Genomic DNA, 23,883 nt, shown 5'->3' on the forward strand with positions numbered 1-23,883 from the left:
AAGTTGAAAGAAAGAAGTAAATGTGGAAAAGAAAACACAGCAGGCAGAAACAGAAGGTAAGGTACAGGCGAAAACACCAATGGCAGGTACAGGAGAATGCAGAAGAAAGGTTAGTTTACCCCGTCAACACTTCCAATGAAACCAAAAGGTGTGCAGTAATGTCAATCATTCACGAGTGCTAACAAACACTGCACATTTTGCTGTGAGTTGCTCAATATTTTTTTTTCTTACTGTAGTGAAGAGGAATTCCTGGTGCTGCAGCCACACTGCCAGCCCTCTGTTTAGCGCGAGCACGAAATGACCTAGCCTGTTTTAGTTGAGACGCTGCCTGCTGCTTTAGTGCTCGTTCCTTTGCTCGACTTGCATTACTTCTTTTCTTTTCTTGTTTATCCCTCCTCTCATACGAAGTTAAGTGTAGAATTCTGCATTGTTCACTTTTCTTATTTCAGTTAATCTGCACTCAAGTAATGTTATGGCTGCAGCAGCTGGCCCAACAAGCCTGGCTTTCTTCTTGAACGGCATTCACAAATATAACAGAACACACCCTTCTGACAGCGTTCGCGGTTCCAGCAGAGGCGGCTGCCGGCCCCTGCCCGGCCATCCCTGAAGGGGCAGTGCTCGGGGCAGGGCGCACACTCCGAGGAGTCCCGGTTGTCCACAATGTGATGGACGTCGGCCGCATGCGGAGCGATGCGGTTCCAGTCCACCGTGTCTGCGTGGCACAGGTTGGGGTTCTTCTCGACACGCACCGCCCCCCGCTGGATGTCGGTCAGCCGCGACAGCCCCAACTCTAGCAGCGTCTCGACTTCAAACACCACAAGGGCATAGTTCTGTAGCCAAAGGGACAGGAAACGTAGGTTAGCTTTTCAATTACATAACACTGTGCACTTATAAACCTTACAGTGGCACATCAATGGCACAGGGTGCTAGTATCTATGGAAGCTGCAAGTATGGTGGTTCAGGCCACCAAGCAGAATATAGATTTGCCTTAACTTTGTCGTCCAATCTACCAATGACTTTGTGACTTTGAAAACTGGTCATTTTAAAACAAAATGTTATGTTACAAATACAGCAATGTACAATCATTATTCATGTGTGTGGTCTTGTTACCTTCATGCACTGAGAAATAGATGAAAATTTATAACAATGAAAGATACCGTATTTACTCGAATGTAGGCCCGGCCCCGATTCTAAGCCGATTCCCAAAATTCGCAAGGCCAGAACACAAAAAAAACTTAATCATTGTACTCGAATCTAAGCCGACCCCCCACTTTCGCACATGTTTTTTCGAAAAAAACATCGGCTTAGATTCGAATGAATACGGTAATAAAAAACATCACAATAACGCCTGAAGGTACAAGCATGAATATCAGACAAATCCGCATATGAATTATCATTCTCATGGTAGCTGAACAATGGAATAAGTCTTGTAGGAAATCCTATGGTAGATGTGGCACAAGGGGGAGGGCTGGTTGGGGCACTGTTACACTACCAATCCCCTCCCTCAGTGTTCAGAAATAACTGCCATGCAAATGCCTGACAGTGCAGTGACAATCAAACAGCCTTGCGCATGCACTAAAATTGGCACATCTGCTTCCATTTATCCTACCAGAAGTTTACGTTAAGTGATATTAAGTGAGGTGCACTCAATCCACAGGATAGCATCAAAAGTTACCCAAACTGCTCCACTTGTCAACAAATTTGTTTTAGCAGAATCCACATTTAAGCAAGTCTGCTTACTGTAAAAGTTCAAAGGAAGCACTGCACAGGATGTTGCAGAAAAACATGAAGGTTTACTACTTTTCTTTTTCAAATATTTATATCACTCAAGTGTTTTCTCCTTCAACCAGTGACGTTACTTATATAGCTAGTGTGCTGTAGCCACCTTCTCTGCAGCCACTGAAATGGCCGAAATGTCAAAATAAAACTATTACTACACAAACACGGGAAATTATTATCAGGCAGAGTGCAAAGCAGTGTACTACGAAGTCACAACGACAGCGTCCGCTCACATTTGTATCACCATAATCCACAAAAGCTGTAGGGATCCTTTAGCGAACTTGTTGGATCCCAATATTGTGCATTTTATAACTGTGCACCCTTCCTATGTTAAACACTAAATACGCTTTCAAGGATCATACCATGGCACTGCAAAGCAGTTCGGTTAACATTTTAAAAGACACTTCTCCCCCTTCTGGTTGCACGAGCTAGTTCTCACTCTCCTAAAATCTCTCACAGACTGCAGTGTGAGTGAGCGAATGAAAAAGTGAACGAATATACAATATTTTTTTTTTTTAAGAAATAACACCACCAATACCTGAAATAGCTGATTCCCCCGGATGACAGCCAGGTTTGGAAACAGCCGTCCCAGTGACTGAAGTCCGATGGCTCGGTAGAAGAACAGGAAGCCCGTGATCTCCGTCAGGTAGGGGAAACTCAAATTTGCCCAGATATCATCCGCACGTGTCATCATGACCATCAGCGAGCCTTCCACCACCGAGCAGTTGCCCAGCTGGTCCACTAGACGACTCACATTATTCCGCACCTCTATGTGACCACATACTGCAACACACGAATGATGGATTGCTGCTTTAGGCCAGTGGTTATCAAACATTTGGCTTCGATGATCCCATCAACACTCTGGCTAGTCATTTAAGTAGCTGTTACTAATGCATACGCAATAAAATAGATGATAACATACTGTGACTAATAAAAAGCATGCTACATATTGAGCTAGTAGGGTTGTGTTACCGGTGTTCTCTTTATATTGTTCACAACAACTTTCAAAACATAAGAGATATAGTATATGTAATCTCTCTGTTTCAATTGCACATCATCATATTGAGCAATACAATATAACGAGGCTTTAAAGGGAAGCTGAAAAAGTTTTAGAATTTGGTAAAACTTTATGGTTAACAAGGACCGACGTTATTGTCGGTGATGTCATGATTTTTTCTGTGATTGTTGCAGCAGGAGCTTTAAAACATGCGAAAGAAAAGTTTCTCTTGCTCCACCTACGCGAACGCACCGAAAGTGTGGGTGTGGAAACGAATTAACCGGAACTACATCATCTTCGGTACCTTTGGTGGAGCCGTGCTGCACTCCGATGAAAGGTTTCTGCCGATAATTAATCCAAACTAACTGCGAGAGCGCTGTTTATGTTCCCGAAGCTCAAGTAAGCATAGAGACGCTGAAAATTCTACAGCTGGATCACAATATCTGCCATGACGCCAAACATCCGAATGCAATGTGAACAAGAGTCTCTCGTATCTCCAACCGTGGCCTCTGTGACTAGCTCCGGCTGCGCGCTTTGCCGGAGCTAATCGCGGAGGCCACGCTTTGACAGTGCTGCTGTTGCAGATGACACGGCACACCAAAGCTGACGTCACTGCATTCACTCAGCATCTCAAGAAGCCCTGCAGCTGCAGTCGCTGTTTTTTTTTTTTTGCCATAAAAATGCTACTTGCGTTCACTTTTGAGAACTTTCACATCGATTTTCGAATTCAGCAGGGATCAAACTCTGATTACCCACTTCAATGTCACTTTTTTAAAAAGAAGTGCTTCAGCTTCCCTTTAATCGAATTGGATGGCTGTTCATGCCTTCAGGTGCTGTGAGAGTGGCTATGTCAGACATCACTTGATAAAGCATAGTCTGACTTGCCCTTTATCACTGCCAGACGCATGTTCTAGACATGACATGCAGTGAAAACCTGTTGTCAGGCATTCACGATCATATAGTATCTAATAAATTTTGTTGCTTTTCCTACATTTCTTCTGACATTTATAGCCATGTGGCAGAAAAAGAGAAATGCTGCGACCCGGAATGCAACCATTTGCAGTGAACATATACTTTTCTGGGTCTGAATAAATTGTCAAGCCTGCAGACCTGAACTTTCAAAAGTGGTGGTAAGTGAAATTTCAGTGTGTCATAGACAGGCCATCTGACTAATGCGGGTTGCGAAATATGCTAAGTGTCACAAGTGAGGGAAACTTTCACTGAATATGTGTGCATGATGTTTGCAAGTTAATGGCTTACCACAGTTTGGGTTGTATGTTTAAACAGTATCGGTTAGCTGTGAGAAGTAGCCCCTTAATAGCATAGCAGAACAAGTTCAGGTTGAGCAAAGCTTACAATAAATAAACCAACATAAATGAGAAATGTCTGCGGTACAGCATGTTAGTGGCTTCCCAAGATGTCACCAAAGCAATTGTGGAAGTAGCATTAGCTCACTATTTGTCATCTATAGCCTTGTTGGTCTGCATGTATGTCTTGGAAAAGCTGACCTATAGATGTCTTGTTGGTTTGAGCAGGCTCGGGAAAATGACGTTTTTAAAGGGACACTAAAGGCAAAGTTTAAGTTGACGTTGATTGTTGAAATAGCATTCCACAAACCTTGCAGTGCTTGTTTTGTGCCAAAGAAATGCTTATTTTGAAAGAATATCACATTTTAGTTGTCCGCACAGCGTTAGTGCACTTCAAATCGCCCGCCTGAAAAGACCTTCCGATGTATAATTTGTAGAGCTGTGCGAATAGCAAAATTTTGAGTGCGAAGCGAATTTGAATATTGAAGTGTGAGCGCGAATCGAATCGAATATTTTTCTAATATTTCTCGAATATTTCTAGAATATTTTTCGAATATTTCGAAGTGCAATTGCAGAAGAAAAAGTTAGAGAGGATTCCTAATCATATTCTTATGAGATAGCAACATGAAAGTGTTTCTTTTCGCTAGGTTGATGAAGCACTGGCGGGGTGGCGTTTCATAGTCGTGTTATCAAGAATGAGGCAATGTAGAGGCCGAATTCTATTTATGTACATGATTTGGTGCAACCAAAGTGTTGCCGCCAACACTTTACATGTGATAGGCAAAGATGCCATTTCCTCAGCCTCTCCTCAACTTCTGTGGAAGGCCAACTGATGTGATGGACAAGGGTGTGCTCCCTTTAAGTCCGGAGTTCCAAATCTGCCTCGTAGATGTAGATATATGAGAACATCTGAAATTTTGGATGCTAAAAAGCTTCGGCTTCCGATTTTTTGGACTTCCTGCCCAAAATTTCAGGTCCAAAACAGCATTAATAGAGCCCCCAACTCTGCCACATCTTTCATCTCCATATTGGAACCAGCGTTTTCTTGAGTTAATACATTTGCGAGCGTAGCGGAGCTTGAAAGGCAGCTTTGCCGCGATACGGGGGTGTGATGAGGTGAAGCATATTGAAAATCTAGGGACCACTTCCAAACGGACGTTGACTGTCTCTTGGCTAAGTTCGACCGTAACGAACCTTGAAAGGCAGCTTTGCCGCAATACGGGGGTGTGATGAGGTGAAGCATATTTGAAAATCTAAGGACCACTTCCGATCGGCCGTTGTGTCTTGGCTAAGTTCGACCATAACGGAGCTTGAAAGGCAGCTATGCTGCAATGCGAGAGTGTAATGAGCCGAAGCATATTAAAAATCTGAAGGGGTCACTTTCAATCGGACGTTGACTGCATTTGTTTTTGGGAAGTTCGAATAATTCTAATAGTAAAATTCCAGTGCGAATCGAATCGAATAGCGAACACTATTCGAAAAATATTCGAAATTTCGAATATTCGTACACCCCTAATAATTTGCCTTGCCCAACGTTGCCCACTTTTACTAGCCTGGCAGCTGACACTGCGGTTTCTGCTTTGAAGGGTAAGCCTTGTCCAGGTTGCGGGTGATCTGGTAATATTCTGCACAAAGGAGCAAAGAGCACACAAGCAGATTTCCTTTTTTTTTTGGTTCAGCACCGTGTTGCAGAGGCACGGGACACAGCCACTTTGAGCGCAGAGGTTCATTCTGCGGCAGCCAGTGGAAAGTCACGTCACTTTCTTTGCTGCAGCTGCTGTTGCTCAAGCGGTGTACACCATTCGGGTATCCGACAAAATCACATGGACCCAGCATTTTGTCGAACTTTCTGTCAGAGTGACTTTCACAAGCGTGCATAGCGCACGCAGCAGTATACAATAACGAAACTATCACTGAGACGTGACTGCACAAGGGCATGAGCGAGCATAGCGCAGCCCGGCGTAAACGGAACTTTTGGACCACCTGCGCCTTTCTCCTTGGTAATGCCAAGAAGTTCTTTTTTCCATGAATCAAGCAGCAACGCATAAGCAGCATTTTATTACGTCTTGGAATGCATGGAATGTTCTTTTTATCATAAGTAGTTTGAATACCAGTGAATTATTGTACTCGGGACTCTTGATGTCATCGGGCTCATTCTAAAATGTCCCACTGGTGGCGTATATCGTGTCCTACATTTACCTTAATTTCTCGATTAGTAAAGCCCTGCTGTTGATAATATTGACGTTTTAGACACCCTGAAACATTGACCTTTCACTCTGACATAAATTATTATTTGCCTTTAGTGTCTCTTTAAGATGGCCGTGTTACAAAATAAATGTCTTCTGGGTCGTGAAGCAAAACAAAATATGCTCATATGTTGAAAGTGAAAGTCATACCTAAAAGATGAATTTAGTCTGCATGAAAAATATTGATGTAAAAACCCATACACACTCTCGATGTGTGGCAAAATAGAAAACCACTATCATGAGAAACATTCCGAGTACACTGCTGCTGTTTCTCACTTTCAAAGACAAACTTTTCAAAATAATTTTCCAGAATTTACCACAGGGGCCTGTTGCTATGCTGGGTCACTGCCCTCAACTCAAAGAAACAAACTCCATAGGCGAGCAGAAATGAGTAAGTGTTTCACAAAAGGAACTTGGCAGCAGGTCCTCAAACCAACGTGATTGCACAAATGCCAGCCTTCTCGTGTTAGACACGTGTTGTCCAGTAAGTCTTCACAAAGAACGATTTGTCTTTAAAGAAAGTGTGTAGGAGGGGTCAACAGAAGAACAAGGCCATCTGGTCTTCTTCTGCACAATTTGCAATGCTCGCATCTTCACAAACTAAGAGCCAAGCCTAGCTGAGGGTACGTCACGCCAGTCAAAACAGCAAGGTGCTTTGCCGTGTTATCAAAATCCTTCATCAAGAAGCACGAGAGCAACAAGGAAATATAAAGTCACAACAAGACAAGAAGCACGCACGGGACTAGACAAAGGGCATTTAAGCAAGCATGACGAGAGCTTTTGGCTCTGTGACACAGTGCTCTAAATTTAACTCCCTCAAGAGATGCCAGTCGCCCCCACCACAAGCAAGCTTGGGTCCTTTCTCTGTGTTGCCAACACTTGGCTCCTGACCAAGGCAGATTACCTCAAAGGCTTGCTGTGAGGAAGGCAGCGCCAACAGTCAAGTCAGTCCAGAAAGCTGACCCGATCCGTCAGACACCGCACACCCATCAGTCCGCGGGATTGTGTTGCATGTCCACATATGCTAGCCCATACGTATTCGGGAAATATGCGATACGCCAGCCCTAGAAATTAAGCGGCTACAATGTAGCAGTGCCATGCTGCTACACTGTAGCGGCATTACAGCACAGTGACGTGCATTTCTGTGAAAGCGTGTGGACACGACAATGTTAAGCTATACACATATTTCTGTTCATGCATATGAGGTATGTATAGTAAAAACCAGGTGATGACAAAGCACAACAAAGTCAAAACAACAAAATGCAAGTGTACTGTGCTTGCATACTCAGGTAAAACTCAACTTGAAGTTAGTGCAGTTCGTACGAGGTGTTACTTGCACTGTTCTATCCTCGCTGATCTTACGCCACCGAAATTATTTCATGTAACAACTAGCTTGAAAAGCAGTGACTATAAATCATAATCATGCATTTTGTTTATGGCCTATTTGACTTCTCATACTAAACAGATGCACAGCAAAACAAAAAGAAGTGTAGCAAATAGATTCATTTGATGCTGATATTGAAACAAATATCAGATAGAGGGTGGAAACAAAATACCCACTTATGTGAACTATTCCAGCTAGGAACACAAAATGCATGCCTCCCTAATACTACAATAATACAGTCAGCCAACATGTTTAAGTGTTAACCCATCTACATCAGCAAAAATATTTCGCTTATAGAAGAAATCAACTTGGCTTATAAGACTGTTTCTCACATGGTATTCTCATCTCATACCTATTTATGTACATGGTGCTCATTATGCACTGTGTTTTCAATTACATGCAAAAGTTTGGAGACAACGGATTCACGCCAAAGTGTTGCACAACTGAAAACAAAAGCAATCAGATGTGCTGAAGAACTTACTTGTGCGATCTGGGTTCCTAGAGTAGCGGCCCACTGGATGTGAGGAGGCTAGCTGGCTGGGGCTCCGCTTCATCAACATTGCCATACCTGTTGAACAAAACGATAAAGGAGTGTTAGAAATGGCATTAGATACAATAGAATAAATTCACTGACTACTTCTCCATGAGCGGAATTCAACACACAGTAAATGGGCGCTATACTAATTCCACTAACGAATGTGCATTGAGGCTACAAGTGGCTGCAGAAAAATAACTGAAGAGCTGTGCAAAATTAAAAGCACAGCGAGCTTTACTTTTTTAACTTTCTTATTTTTAATGCCAACAGAAATGATTAATTATGTAATACCAATACCACCTATTTCCATTCTCCCTAGGCCAAGAGAGGGTATCAGTAAAAGTATTACAGGAATTGAATGATTTTTGGTCACTTGACAAAACAGAGAAGCTGGATAGACATATACTTTCAAATGTAAGTTTTAGCACTGAAAACAAAGGAGTCCAAATTTACTGATTTGGAGTTCTGATGCTTGCTTTCTGTACTAATACACACTGAGGTCCACTACAAAAGATGTGCATGTCTAAATACATTTCCCGACGTGACTCTGCACTCAATACAGAACAAGGTATGAATCTTACATTTAACATGATCTCTTCCCATCATGCTCTTTCTCTAAATGAGATGGTTCTTCACTATGAAACTAAAGAGGACTGCTTGTACAATCAATTCTTGTGTAATGCTAGTTGTGACGTTTATGCGTAAGTGAAACACAGGTAATCCGTTTTATTGACATTACAACATACCAAGCACCCAAAAGGCAAAAATACATTTAAAAAGGGTGTGTGTAGTCGTGCAACGATAACATATTGGCATGCAGCCATCCCTCTCATACAAACAAAACATGCCACATAAACAGATTTTCCGAAGAGGCTGAATACTCCCAAGGAACTCTGACCTTTGCACTCATTTGAGTACAAAAGTAGAAGTTGTGCCTGCAACAACTATCATTTTAAAGGCTACCATAAAGTATAAGGCAGTTAGTTTTCCATCTAAGTTAAAGAATGTGCACTGAGAAAACATGCCAACATGGAGACATTATTTTGCATTGAATATATTTTTAAGTTTCCAGCAAAAAGTGCACAAATTTCACCGTAGGATAGCAATATGTTATGAAAGCAATTCTGGAAGTTATATATGGGCACTTTTTAGTACAACCCAAGTGCTTTCAATACTGTCATAAAATTCTGGTCATAGGACTTCGTAGTTTCGTGCAACTTTTCTGATTCTGAACCGAAGTAGTCAAGACGTAAAACAATGATTTAGCTAGTAATGTTCTTGGATCCCTCCGTGCATTTTTTTAGTGAGGCAAAAACAAATAAAGAAGGCTTCCTAGTAAAGCATCAGGCTCTGTTACAGGGACTTAGGGCTGATGTAGAAATCGCCTTTCCTAGTGCAAAACATCATGCACCGTTTACACAGGAAGTACTGCGGAACATTTCATAAGATCTTTAATGCGACAGCTAATGCGATAGCATTGAAGAGCTTGTTTCGCAGAAATTTGGGTGTCGGCATTGTTGGCTGTGAGCGAAAAATCAGCACTGTCTGTGAGTGAAAATTCGACATAGGTACAAATAAATAAATAATAAAAATGTTCGGCTCGAGTGGGAATTGAACCCAGGAATTCAGTGTTGCAAGCAGGTGTTCTACAATGGAACCATGCCAGCGATTAAAACTGGTTCAGGAAAAAATCCTATAGAAATGTCATGTAGTGTGAGGAGACTCTTTTACACATGTAATATTGCGGGGCAGAAGCGCAGAATTATACCAGCCGTCAAAGCACGTGAATTGCGCAACAAGTTGGTGGTTTAAAGGTCCACTCACTACAAAGCACTCAGGAATAATTAATCACCATCATCAGCAGAAACAGCACCATGAAAGCGTGCAGCTGCGCTGGTGCGTGTGTTGCGTTTCGGACGTGTAGTGGGTACTTCGTCAATTCGGAAAGGGAAGAATAATGGTGTAGTGCGCACTTCGCGACAGTGCTTGCAATAGGCATTCTAGGATACTTTGAAATGGCCAATATTATGTGCACAGACGTTCCTTTCGTTGTGGCACGGCTGAGGTGTGCACCGAGAAGCGAAGACAGGCCAGTGATTGAGAAGGCGATGCAAACGGGGCTCGATTACGCTATTGCATTCTATTCTTGAAGGCAAAGCTCAAGCATCCTCCAAGTTTTTTTTAAGGTGAAAGCCTTAGATGCCTCATCAAACACGAAAATTGATCGTCGGTGTCGGCGTCCCGCGTCGATGGTGACAACACGAGTGATGCAAAAAATCATAATCACACGATGGCATCACCACATGATGTTACAAATCGTCAAAATTTGTGACGTCATCACATGACATCGTTGCTTGGTCAAAGGCAGGTCGATCATGGGGGCAGCGCAAAACCAGTTGATGTGCAGAGAGCAAAGAAGAAAAAGAAGATGGCTTTCGCTTTTGAGTCGTCTTAGGCAGTTTTCTTTTTTTTTTTTTCAGGAATATACACTCAATGTTCATGTGGCAATGGGTAACAAGTAAAAAATAAATTGTGTGCGTACAGTCTTATGCTAGAAGCAGGGACAAGTGAGCATGGAATCAGCTGTACGTCAGCACGACAGTGAAGCTAACAAGTGAAAGCTGAAGCCCGCTGATAATTTATTGAATAATGTATATGTGCTAGTCAAAACACAATTTACACACCAATAATTTTTAGCCAGTAATGGTATTCTGGCGGTGCTAGAATGCTGGATGCAATGCTGACCCAAGGAGTTTACAGAATGATGTAGCTCACAGGGCAATCACAACAAACCAGCGAATTCACACAATCACACCAGTATATGGATGTTGAAGGAAGGGAATTTTTGAGAGCTCGCTTCTTTGTTTGACACATTCTTACTGACAACCAGCAGATAATGAAGCCAAGGAAGCTATAGGGGACGTCAATTGTACTGTTTTAAGTGTATTGTAACAATTGTGATATAGATGTGAGAAAGTAACGTGGATGAAACGACAGCCTGCCGCTGGCAGGACCGAACCTGCCACCTTCCGAAGGCCGCAGGTTCTGTCTTCAAGTGCACATCACAATTACCAATGATGTCACAGCACCGTCCACTGCCCCTGTTGTGTTTACATCCTCTCCTGGTGGCAGTTCAAGGGCCAGCTCTCAATAGAGGTCACTTATTTGCAATTCAATTTCCGCAATCTACCATTAAGCGTAATTGCGTGTCTGTGTGTGCGCTCCTACAACAGCGTCCCCTGTGTTATCATCGTGTGCCCATTGTTTCGTGTGAAGTATGAAAACGTAAACAACAGCAACAACAAACACTTAGTGCAAATTACAACAGGGCCAGCTGTTATATCATTCCCAAAAGCTTCCCTAGTACTTTCGCACATAAAGGGGTATTCAGACGGAGGAGAAATGCTCGGGGGGGGGGGGGGGGTAAAGGCGGAGCCTAGTGACGTCAACTCGCGAGGAGAAGTCGCCACAAATGCCCCCCACTCACACCGACGGGGCGAGCGGAGGGGGAGACCAGTGTCAGACTACTCCTGTGGCTTGTACCGCCCGTTTCACCAGCTGCTGACAACGATGACCCCAGCTACAGATGACCCCAACTGCAGACTGGACACCCACTGCCGCTCTCTGCAGGAGCAAGTGCAACAATGTGGCCAAACAAGAGCCAGAAATTCCGCCACATCCCCCACCGCCGGGGGATTGTTTGTCCTTTCGGGGAAAGCGTCCCCGTCTCCTCCGAGGAGGCGCGGGGGGGTCACGCCCACTCGCTAATCCGTGACGTCGTGGTCACGTGATCCGCAACCCCCCCCGTCTCCCCCGAGCATTCCTCCCCCGTCTGAATACCCCTTAACGCACACTACACAACAAAGCCTCCGCGACCGCTTCACAAGGGCCCTGCCGGACAAGCAAGCACGCTCCAGTGCGCTTCTTATTTCCTTGCCCAGCATCAGCTGCAACAGCACGCGGGGGGGGTGGAAGGAGGGAGTGAGGGGGGGGGGGGTGAGGGTGAACGCTTTTCGCGTCCGCTCGTCGGCGTTTGTTTACCTGTCGCCAAGGCTGCCGCTCTCCCCCCCCTCCCCCTCCCCCCCCCCCCCTGTTTTTCGCCACGCCTCCTCCGTTCATCCCGAGAAATGAACCAAACAAAACAGACAGTAGCGCGCGTGTGTGCCTGCGCAGAATCGCGAAGCGCATCGCGCCGAGTCGCAAGGCCGAGCCGGGCAAGAAATGCCCGAGGCACGTCCGTAGGTAAACAAACGGGCCACCAAACAGCCTCGCCGGACCTAAACATGCCTTGAGAGAGGGGTGGGGAGGAGGGGGAAGCGCAGCAAGCGCGTGCGCGCCAGCCGAAATAAACTGGCGAGTTCGATCGCGGGAATAACAAGACATTTATTTGCCAGGAGCCGCGGCGCACTTTTACTTCCCGATAGGAAACGAGCTACGCGACTGGGACGAACGACCTCGTTGTTGTTGTTCCGCCCGCTTATCGGATCGCCAAAGGCGGAGAACGCGCACAAGTGGCTGTAGTTACACAGTTTCCGGTTGACCGTTTGGGCCTTGCATGCACGAGTAGGTCGAAGTGTACGTGTCGTATATACGGCCTGCTAGCATACACAACGCACTTGCGTGAAATGCCAAATGTGAGCCGCGGTCCAATTTGCCATCGACTATCTCTCTCTCTCAGACTAAGCCTTGTGCTTAAGGTCGTTTCCGTCTCTCTCTCTCTCTCTCTCTCTCCGGCCGCCCCTTGGGCCCTGATCGACAGTAATGGTGGTACCAGCGGCGACCTCGGCGTTCCCCTATATAGTTCTCCGTTATCGCGCGTCACCGCTTAACTGCTACCGTCCACGCGAAGCGCTAACTGCACAGCTGTGCGCGTTGGCTCTCGCAGGGGCACAGGCGAAGATTGGCTCAACTAGCGCCCGACGCGCGGCTGGGAGCGTGCACGCAGTAAACGCACCAGCAGCGAGAATGTGCGTCGATCGCGATCTCTCACACTTCCGCATGTGCGAAACAGAGCCGCACACGTTGCCGACATGGGCGTCGGCAGGGGGGTGCAAAAGGGGCACTTGCCCCCCCTCAAGCCACACCAGCACTTGCCCCCACACAAGCTACACCAGCGCTCTCCTCCTCTCCCAGCCGCGATGCAACACAGGCTTGCACCCCCCAAGACGAAATCCTGCCGACGCTCATGGTTGCCGATCGTAGTGTGAACCGACCGCTGGCTCACAAGACAAAGAGCACACCACTACGGGTCGCCATAAGTGCGGTCAATAACGCGTACTCACGCAACTCCGCCACAAATGAGCACCGACTGAGATCTAATCACCCAAACGACGTCGTCGTCGTGAGGGACGGAAGAGGTGTAGCAATGTATGGTTCATTTTTATCGGAGTGAGCACCGGCTGAAGTGGTAACAGAAGCAATGTAAATGAATGAGTCTTTCATCTCCATCTGCAGGGAATGAGTTTGAAAGCGTCAGTCAGACAAATAAATAGTACGTACTAGCCATAAGTTTTACAAACCAGACTTGGCAGTAACAAAATTACATTTTGCTGTAATGACTAACGTAGTGAGTTACTTTTGTGATTTGGTAATTTAGTAACGTAATGAATTACTTCAAGCGAGTAATTTCAAGAACATTATTCATTACTTTTTCCATTCGGACTCAAATATAGCATGTCCGTTTCCCTTAGCATAAAATTTGACCAAAAAAGAACAGACAAGTTAATCTGAGTGCCAGACCTCAAGTTTCGGAACGATGCCCAGAAAGGCCGTGTAGCATCCGAACTCGAAGCCTTGAATAACGTTTTTGGAAGGACACGGCCAGGGCCATAGCCAGGGGGGGGGGGGGGGGAGGGTTCAACCCCCCCCCCCCCGAAATTTTTCAGTTTTGCTTGCGTATATAGGCACGCACACATATAAACGCACGCGCTAACGTATACATACGTGACGATCGCTGTTATGTGACAGAATGACGCCCCAAACGGTGCGAATGCTTTAAAGTGCATCTGCTGATAGAGTACTCCACGAACCGTGACGTGCGTGTGATCCATACACATTGTTATTAGAGATGTCCAATCGTTACAGGAACTGGCGTAAATCATGGGGGAGGGGAAGAGTCAGGGGGTCTCCTGACTTACTTTTCAGACATTGTTCTGCGCGCAGAGCGCGCAGTGTATTGAAGCGCTGCCTGCCTTGCCCCACTGAACAGTGCGGGGCTTTGTGTGTGTGCGCGTTTGTGTGTGTGAGTGTGTGTTTAGTGCTGTGTGCGACGTCGTTCTCGAACAGCGGGGTGCCTTCGGTGTCACTAATGGTTCCGAGAACTGTGGGCTGACCCCTCGCCACGTGCGAGGCGACGCCGCGCGAGAAGCCACGAACCGCTCCTCCTCCTCCTCCTTGTGCCAGGGCGCGAAGAAGGCCCGGACTTCACGCCTCAGTCTGCCTTATTCAGCCCAAGAATTCGCACCGCTTTTTACGGTGTCGAGTGCTTTTCTCAACTAAACTTTGCCATTGCTTTGTATAACCCAGTGACCTAATTAAAAAGTTTTGGTTTAAAGAAGTTAATTGTATTCGACCCGTTATCTGGCTGGCTAGCTACGCGACTTTTCTGATTCCGTTGGAAAAGTCACCGCGAGGCCAGCACAGTAAAAAGCGAAGTCTTCTCCCATCGGCCGCCAGCATCACGTCCGCCGGCAGTGCATACGTCGCTACAGCAAGACCATCGGCTTGCTCAAGACCACCACGTACTGCAAGGACACGGCATCACTCCAGTGATGACCTGCTGACGGCACAAAGGGCAACGACAAGGTAGGCTCATTCCATGACATCTATCAGCTTAGCTTCGTTGACAACATACGTCCGCTCCGCACGAGACACGTTGTGAAGGAAGCATGGAACAGGACAAGCTGACAGAGCAGACCGCAGAGAACTGCACCGCATTAGAGCACGAACCTGCGGCGATCAACGTTCGTCCGCGCAGAGTAACTACACTCTCAGCAAAAGCTACAGAGAATTATGAAGCGAGCTGCGAACAGCATCGCCGTAGAACAGACGCTGCATGGGAGTGCGTCGAGGCGGCCATCCTCAAGCTATCCAACGCGCACGAAGAGGCTGTCGACATTATCGCTGCGCAGCTTCGTTCAAGCTATGAGCGATACAAGAAGATCTCCGACAAGTACACTGCTTTCTTGACCGCTACGGAGACGCAGGCAAGTCGGAAAGAGCTCGACATGTTAAGTGCGATAGACGCGGATCGAGACATGATAGTGAAAGAGAGGCTTCGAGAGACCACGGAGCAAGCGCGCAACCTCAGAGAGGAAACTGCGTCGAAGCGCTCGCTATCGGTCAGTTCAAGAGCTTCGTCAGTGTCACGACGCTCGCGTTCCTCGACCATGAGCATAGCTGCAGCACAGGCGCGTGCGCAGGCAGACGCCGTCAGAGTCAGGGCAACCTTCAGCCGTAGAGAAGCTGCTATGCGCCTCGAGAAAGCGAAGATTGATGCCGAACTAGAAATCCTGCATCACGAAAAAGAAGTAGCCGTCGCCGAAGCTCAAGCAAATGCTTTGGAGGCAGCTGCGGAGCAGGATGGCGGGGAGAGGTCACGAGTGATGCCTTCCATTGATCCAACCTTACGGACTGCGAGCTATGTAGCCCAACAGGAAGAATTAAATGTCGGGAGGTTTCCGTCGCCTCATCCACCTGTTGTCTCTATGACAAACCGCGATGAGAATGACAGCGTCCTTTCAGGAGCTGCTGTAGCTCACAACGGTCCGACGGGCGTTCGTGTCATTCAACCTCCGCCTATTCATGAGGTAGCGCCCGACGGTTCAAGCCCGGAGCTGGCTGGTGTCCTGAAATTCTTGTGCCGAAGGGATCTTGTTTTCGGGTGGCCTCACCAAGTTTGATGACCAGCCCGAAAATTATCGCGCCTGGAAATCGTCCTTCAAAGGTGTCACTCGTGATCTGGGTCTCTCCCCTCAGGAGGAGTTAGATCTACTTATCAAGTGGCTCGGCCCAAGGTCTGCGACACAGGCACAAAGGCTCAAGTCTGTGCACGTGGAAGATTTTGCAGCGGGTTTGAACACCGTGTGGAAGAGGCTAGACGGCACCTATGGTTGCCCTGAGGTGGTGGAGGACTCTTTGCTAAAAAGACTCGAAGATTTCCCGAGGGTGTCTCACCGGGATGCCTTTAAACTTCAGGAGCTTAGCGATCTTCTCCTTGAACTTGAAGTTGCAAAGGCGGACCCACATTTGGCAGGTCTCAGGTACCTTGACACTGCAAGAGGGGTGAATGCTATCGTCGCAAAGCTCCCTCCCGGTCTGCAGGAGAAATGGATGTCGGCAGGGTCAAAATACAAAAAAGAACATCAGACTGCATTTCCGCCGTTTTCCTTCTTCTCAAAATTCATAATGGATGAAGCCGGTATGAGGAACGACCCAAGTTTTAAGCTTTCGCGCGATACGCCAGCTGAATTCAGCGCAAGGAAACAAGAGAACTCTAAAACAAGGCCGAAAGCAACCGTCTCCACAAAGAAAACTGAAATAGACTCCACTTCAGCGAATACATGTCAGGACACTATCCCAAACGGGCAGCCAGCTCAGGCAAAGAACTCGGTGGACAAATGGTGCCCTCTCCATAAGAAGCCTCACCCCTTAGAGAAGTGTCGCGCCTTCCGGGAGAAGAATCAGGAAGAACGAACGGAATTTCTCAGGCAGCAAGGAATCTGCATGCGCTGCTGTTTGTCGCACAGTCACATCAAAGCGCAATGCCAGGCGATCTTGAGGTGCCGCGTATGCGAGAGTGGCGACCACGCTACAGCCTTACACGTTGCATCGCCAAGTTCATCACTCTCGAGTGTAACCGCCTCCAACGTGAGCGCAGCAGAGAGTTCCGAGAGACGGGTAACATCTACACGTACTCATGTTGCGAGTGGAAGCGATGACAGCAAGTCGTGCGCAAAGCTTTGCCTGGTGGATGTGGCTCACGACTCTGATCCCAGCAAGACGCTTAGAGCATACGTAATCCTGGATGAGCAAAGTAACCGCTCACTGGTCAAGTCAGAACTCCTTGATTACTTCCGGGTGAACGGAACTCCTGTCCAGTACACATTGCGCACCTGTTCAGGCAACACTGCGGTAGCTGGAAGATCAGCCAACGGCTTCTCCGTACACAGCTTAGCCGGCGATGTGAAGCTGCAGCTTCCACCTTTGCTCGAGTGCAACGAGATCCCTGATAACAGGAGCGAAATTCCAACTCCGGACGCTGCGCAGAGCTACCCTCATTTAAGAAAGATCGCGAATGAGATTCCGCCCATTGACTCAGAAGCCAACATACAGCTTCTCCTGGGACGAGACATACTAAGAGCCCACAAGGTGCGCCGGACTCTCAACGGGCCGCACGACGCTCCTTACGCTCAGAAACTCGACCTGGGTTGGGTCATCGTGGGCGACGTCTGCGCCAACCGCACGCGGAAGGCAACGAGCGTTAACGTGTTCAAGACTCACGTGCTGGAAAACGGACGGCCTTCGCTCTTCGAGCCATGCTCCAATCATTTCTTCGTTAAAGAAACACCGGTCCCCAAGGCTGACGAACTTCCGCCTCCTCAAGGCTCAACCGTAACGGCAGACACAAAAGGCATCCATTCCCATCGGCTATTTGAAACCACTAATTCAGATGAGCAGCGTGCTCTCTCTATCGAGGACAGAAAATTTATTGAAATGATGGACAGGGATTTCGCTCGAAACGAAACCAACAGCTGGGTCGCACCACTTCCATTCCGCACCCCGAGATGCAAGCTTCCGAACAACAGACAGCAAGCTCTCTCTCGTCTGTTTTCATTACGCAGAACGTTGCTAAGGAACCCAGAGACGAGGGAGCGTTTTATGAGGTTCATGGAGGAATTGTTTGTGAGCGGACACGCCGAGGAAGCTCCCCCACTTTGTGAGAACGACGAGCGCTGGTATCTGCCGATATTCGGCGTGTGCCACCCACAAAAGCCCGATCAGATAAGGGTAGTTTTCGATTCAAGCGCTCAGCACGAAGGGGTCTCTCTAAACAGCGCCCTACTGACTGGTCCTGACATGACAAACAATCTTGTCGGAATCTTGGTGCGCTTCCGGGAAGAACCGGTGGGAGTAATGGCAGATGTCCAACAAATGTTTTACAGTTTCACGGTTCGAGAGGACCATCGAGACTTCCTGAGGTTTCTCTGGTTCAGAGACAACGACTTGAACAGAGAGATAATTGAGTGCCGAATGAAAGTGCATGTTTTCGGCAACAGCCCATCGCCCGCCGTAGCTACCTACGGGCTTCGACGAACAGCCCGAGAGGCTGTTCAGCAGTTCGGAGAGGACGCAAAGAAGTTTGTCGAAAGAGACTTCTACGTGGACGATGCCCTGAAGTCGTTTCCAACCGAAGAGGATGCCATTGGCCTGTTAAAGACGACGCAACAAATGCTTGCATCTGCTAACATTCGGCTGCACAAAATAGCCTCAAACAGGCAGAACGTTTTGCTTGCGTTCCCATCCGAGGACCACGCGAAAGGTTTGCAAAACCTCGACTTCAGCGCTGACCCATTGCCCACACAGAGAAGCCTTGGCTTGCTTTGGGACGTACGCGACGACAGCTTCGTTTTCCGGGCCCCACTTCAGGACAAGCCATACACTCGGAGAGGGGTATTATCGACTGTCAATAGCCTATACGACCCGCTGGGTTTTGTAGCTCCAGTCACGGTGCAAGGAAAACATCTGCTTCGCGAGCTGACTGCAGAAGGCTACGACTGGGACACTCCTCTCTCGGAGGACAAGCGGCGACAGTGGGACGACTGGAAAACCTCGCTTCACGCATTACATGATCTCCGAATCGCACGATCGTATGCACCAATGTCGCTACGCGAGGCCCGATGCAAAGAACTTCACGTCTTCTCGGACGCGTCCACGAAAGCGGTAGCAGCAGTAGCATATCTGCGTGTGATCGACGTAGACGGGGGCAAACACATTGGATTTGTTATGGGAAAGGCCAAACTGACCCCTCAGCCAGAACACACCATACCAAGGCTTGAGTTGTGTGCAGCGGTGCTTGCGGTTGAAATGACTGATTTCATCCTACGAGAGTTAGACTTTCGGCCGGACTCAGTTGTATTCTACACAGACAGCAAGGTGGTTTTGGGATATATTTTCAACGAGACCAGGCGGTTCCACGTGTACGTAGCCAACAGAGTCCAGCGCATTCACAAGAGCACGCGACCGGAGCAGTGGAAGTACGTCCGCACGGACGAAAATCCGGCGGACCACGCCACGAGAATGGTGCCAGCGACGCGGCTCAAGGGCACGAACTGGTTCACGGCACCAGACTTCCTTTCGCGGCATGAGACAGATCCCGCAACACAGGATTTCGTCCTCGTGGATCCTGATCATGACAAAGAACTGAGGCCCGAGGCCAGCACGTTTGTTACCAAGGTGAACGTAAACGAACGACTCGGATCCAACCGCTTCAGTAGGTTTTCAAGCTGGCAATCACTACAACGCGCTGTCGCCAGTCTGATCCGCGTAGTACGGCAGCGGGGAAAAGAGCCCCAGCCAGAGGCAGATGCTGTGCAGCTGCTACTGAGGGCCAAGACTGTCGCAATTGGGGCAGTGCAGCAGGATGCTTTCTCCGAGGAGATACACTGCATTCGTGAGCAAAAGTCACTTCCTAGAAATAGCCCACTCCGAAAACTCGATCCGTTTCTCGACGCACGCGGTTTGCTTCGCGTCGGCGGCCGCTTGAACAAAGGCGACTTTCCGGATGACGAAAGAAACCCCCTGATAATCCCGGGCCGGCACCATGTCGCGACACTCCTTGTGCGTCACTACCATGAGCGTGTGCAACACCAAGGCAGACACTTTACTGAGGGCGCCATTCGGTCGGCTGGTTTCTGGCTAATCGGAGGCAAGAGGTGCATCTGCTCAGTGCTGTCGGGTTGCGTTTTATGCAAGAAGCTCAGGGGACGCTTCCAAGAGCAGAAAATGGCCGACCTTCCAAAATACCGGCTCAGCGAGGATCCTCCCTTCACAAACGTTGGCATTGACGTATTTGGTCCATGGACCATCGCTGCCCGCCGAACAAGAGGTGGAATAGCCAACAGCAAGCGCTGGGCAGTCATATTTACTTGCCTCAGCATTCGCGCCGTGCACATTGAAGTTATCGAATCACTCGACACGACAGCCTTCATCAATGCCCTTCGTAGGTTCTTGGCAATACGAGGACCTGTCAAGCTGATACGTTCTGACTGCGGAACAAACTTCGTCGGAGCGTGCAGGGAACTAGGAATCAACGCCAAGAGCCTCGATAGTTCAGATGTTGGCAACTTCCTTAGCGAAAACGGCTGCACGTGGGCATTCAACCCACCACATGCTTCTCATATGGGCGGAGCGTGGGAGCGGATGATTGGAATCACACGCCGCATCCTTGACTCTATGCTCATTCAGAACAGGCACCATCACCTTACGCACGACATGCTTGCGACCTTCATGGCGGAAGTGTCCGCCATCATCAATGCCAGGCCCTTAGCCCCCGTATCATATGACCCCGAAGATCCCTATCTTCTCACTCCAGCAACTCTCCTGACACAAAAACAGGGGAACAACGCGCCAGCTCCTGGAAAATTGGACACAGGCAACCTATACAAGCGGCACTGGCAACAAGTGCAGGGCCTCGCTAATGGTTTTTGGAAGCGCTGGCGCACTGCCTTCCTCTCAACTTTGCAGCAACGGCGCAAGTGGCAACAAGCAAAGCCTAACCTAAAGAAAGGCGATGTCATCTTGTTAAAAGATAGCCAGGCCGCCCGCAGCGACTGGCCTGTGGGAGTCGTGACACAAAGTTTTCCTAGCACGGATGGAAGAGTGCGAAGAATAGAGGTCAAGGCAGTTAGAAATGGAGCTGTGAAGACGTTTTGCAGACCCGTCACGGAGGTTGTGCTTCTTGTGTCGCCATGATATACAGTGACAGTGGTGTACAACGGGAGCTGACACCAGACGGGGAGTGTTCTGCGCGCAGAGCGCGCAGTGTATTGAAGCGCTGCCTGCCTTGCCCCACTGAACAGTGCGGGGCTTTGTGTGTGTGCGCGTTTGTGTGTGTGAGTGTGTGTTTAGTGCTGTGTGCGACGTCGTTCTCGAACAGCGGGGTGCCTTCGGTGTCACTAATGGTTCCGAGAACTGTGGGCTGACCCCTCGCCACGTGCGAGGCGACGCCGCGCGAGAAGCCACGAACCGCTCCTCCTCCTCCTCCTTGTGCCAGGGCGCGAAGAAGGCCCGGACTTCACGCCTCAGTCTGCCTTATTCAGCCCAAGAATTCGCACCGCTTTTTACGGTGTCGAGTGCTTTTCTCAACTAAACTTTGCCATTGCTTTGTATAACCCAGTGACCTAATTAAAAAGTTTTGGTTTAAAGAAGTTAATTGTATTCGACCCGTTATCTGGCTGGCTAGCTACGCGACTTTTCTGATTCCGTTGGAAAAGTCACCGCGAGGCCAGCACAGACATCATATTTCAATTGCTTGAGAGTTAAGTATAGCGCTTTCAACTTCTTTAACTCCTGTTTTATTTTATAGCACACGTCTAATTGCGTTCGACAGGCTTCAGCTGTGTAAAGCTGCACTGAAATTGGAACTGCCGTTCGATAATTTTCGAAAACACTCAATAGCACAGTGCAACTATACATGAGGCGGGAAACCGCGGCCATTTTTTTAAGTGTTATTTGAAAGTATGATTTCAATTTTTACATAATTAAAAATAAAACCTCTATTTACAACACTAAAATGGCCCCCATGACAGGATATGTGTCCCCCTTGTGATTTTTCTGAATTTACGCCACGGGTTACACATCATCATTTCCTCTATATAAATATTTTTTTTTAGAGCTCTCTATCCAAGTTTCTCAGTATATAGCTCGAACAGGAAATAAAAAGAACGCAGCCCCCCCCCCCCCCCCAAAAAAAAAGAAAAAAAAAAGAAGAGGTTACCTCTCCTCTCGCAACAATTTTTCTCGGAAATGTAGCGGCAAAAACGAAACGAGGAAGTCGTGTCCACGAGATAAAGAATATGCGACAGGAGTGCGAATCGATAGAGGCGATAGAGAGAAAGCCCCTGAAAAACAAGGACGCGCGCTTACGCGCTTCTCGGCGACCAGTGAAGATGCGCTCACGCAGAGTCAATGCAACAACTCCGAGAATTATTGGCTCCTGCTCGAGAGAACACGCGGCGAGAAGGCGCCGTTTCTCATCCGGCCCACTCCATGGTCGAACAACAATGACCTCTAGCAAGAAAAAAAAAATAAAAAAATGCGGATCGATATTCCAGGAATACATACAGCGGTGGGCGCATGCATAAGCTATACGTATATATGTCGGACGAACGCGTCCCGCTCACCACGCTATGGCCTTTCCCCGCGCTTGTGAACTTTAATCGTTGCGAACAAAAAGAACCACGCGAGTATGCTACGACCGGAAAAAAAATGAGGAGTACGCACGTTAATTTCCCGCGCCGACCGCGCCTCCTTGCTGCTCCGATGCCGCAAGGTCACAGAGTACGAAAATACGCGCCGCTCTCGGAAGAACGTGCCCCGACGTTTCGGTTGTCGGGCAATCCCCGAGCGCCTATGCTCGTTCGTGATGCAGTATACCGAGCAGTCGACACGTACTACATTATAGGGCAAGTTTCCGTTATTGCATTCCGTAATATATTCACAAGTTACATGCTTCCAACCGCTTGCGACGAGTTAAAAACGTCGCACAATTAACGAAGTCCTATAGCGAAGAGTTTGTTAATTACTTCTTTTTTTTGACATATTTACACTGAAACGCAATACCACAGAACGTCATACATTTGTAACCTGCTTTACTCGAATCAATTTCCTTTCTCTCTTCCCAAGTCTCGAGACTGATTTGGCGGCGCATTAGGAATGTGTGCAAGGAGTGGTGGTGGGGGGAGAGGGTTATGCCGCTTAATTTCGACCCCTCCCCCCCCCCCCCCCCCCCCCCCCCCCCCCCCCCCCCCCCTCTTGGTACGCGCCCAGTTGTTGTTAATAGCCGACATAACCGCTAGCCAACATTCGCCCTTGTTTAGCCTAAAGGGGCTTTAGTTTAGCCAACATATAAGCCAACACCAGCGAACATTAGCCAATAGTTAGCCAACGTTAGGCAACACGATGGCTATGTTATGGTACCATAGCTATGTTAAGAATTCCGAATGCCTCCGCGGACCGCCCCGCCATTCTTAGCTTACGCGCTGTTGTATTTCTATTTTTGTTTCCATCTGGGCCCGTATTCTCAAACGATCGCAAAAGGCGACAGTATCGCGTTTGGTGACGTATAATCTGATGCGTTCAATAACTGAAGAAACTCTTGCCTGTGACGTCATTGTTGCACTGGCCGTTGGTGTTACGAATGTCTCACAACACAGGAGCGAGCATACCGTACGAGCGCAGAGCGACCCGAGTGCGGCGTTTTCGAGCGTATGCTGGCTTCTGCGCAGTGGCCAGACTTGGCTGTGGCTACTTGAAATATAGGACGTGTCGAAAGTGCTTTCAACGTTTCTTTGTGCGATTGTTTAATGCACAGCATAAAATTTAAAGAATGCAACTTTACGTGAAATGTATTTTCG

At 47.9% G+C, this 23,883-nt stretch overlaps 2 protein-coding genes across 2 annotated transcripts in view; one reads left to right on the forward strand and one right to left on the reverse strand.

The window, feature by feature from the left end:
• Window positions 1-8,273, reverse strand: part of LOC119387342 (photoreceptor-specific nuclear receptor-like) — a 16,263-nt gene extending 7,990 nt beyond the window's left edge. The window contains exons 1-4 of the mRNA XM_049414160.1: window positions 8,195-8,273; window positions 5,649-5,708; window positions 2,318-2,562; window positions 545-830 (exon numbers count right to left, since the gene is read on the reverse strand). Of these exons, the coding sequence (XP_049270117.1) occupies window positions 545-830; window positions 2,318-2,562; window positions 5,649-5,708; window positions 8,195-8,273 (670 nt within the window). The remainder of the gene's footprint in view (window positions 1-544; window positions 831-2,317; window positions 2,563-5,648; window positions 5,709-8,194) is intronic.
• A 6,862-nt stretch (window positions 8,274-15,135) lies between these two features.
• Window positions 15,136-21,220, forward strand: LOC119385925 (uncharacterized). Its single transcript, XM_037653288.1, has 3 exons — window positions 15,136-15,588; window positions 16,226-16,509; window positions 17,176-21,220. The coding sequence occupies exons 1-3, from the start codon at window positions 15,136-15,138 to the stop codon at window positions 21,218-21,220; spliced, it is 4,782 nt and encodes a 1,593-aa protein (XP_037509216.1).
• Window positions 21,221-23,883: the final 2,663 nt, after the last annotated feature.

This window comes from Rhipicephalus sanguineus, chromosome 3 (assembly GCF_013339695.2).
Source record: "Rhipicephalus sanguineus isolate Rsan-2018 chromosome 3, BIME_Rsan_1.4, whole genome shotgun sequence".
NCBI classification, from domain to species: domain Eukaryota; kingdom Metazoa; phylum Arthropoda; class Arachnida; order Ixodida; family Ixodidae; genus Rhipicephalus; species Rhipicephalus sanguineus.

Coding starts and splice junctions, on each gene's coding strand:
- LOC119385925 (XM_037653288.1), top strand. CDS start 15,136: ATGGAACAGGACAAGCTGACAGAGCAGACCGCAGAGAACTGCACCGCA. Junction 15,589..16,225: donor CGTCGAAGCGCTCGCTATCG/GTCAGTTCAAGA, acceptor CTCTCCCCTCAG/GAGGAGTTAGATCTACTTAT. Junction 16,510..17,175: donor CCACATTTGGCAGGTCTCAG/GTACCTTGACAC, acceptor TCATGTTGCGAG/TGGAAGCGATGACAGCAAGT.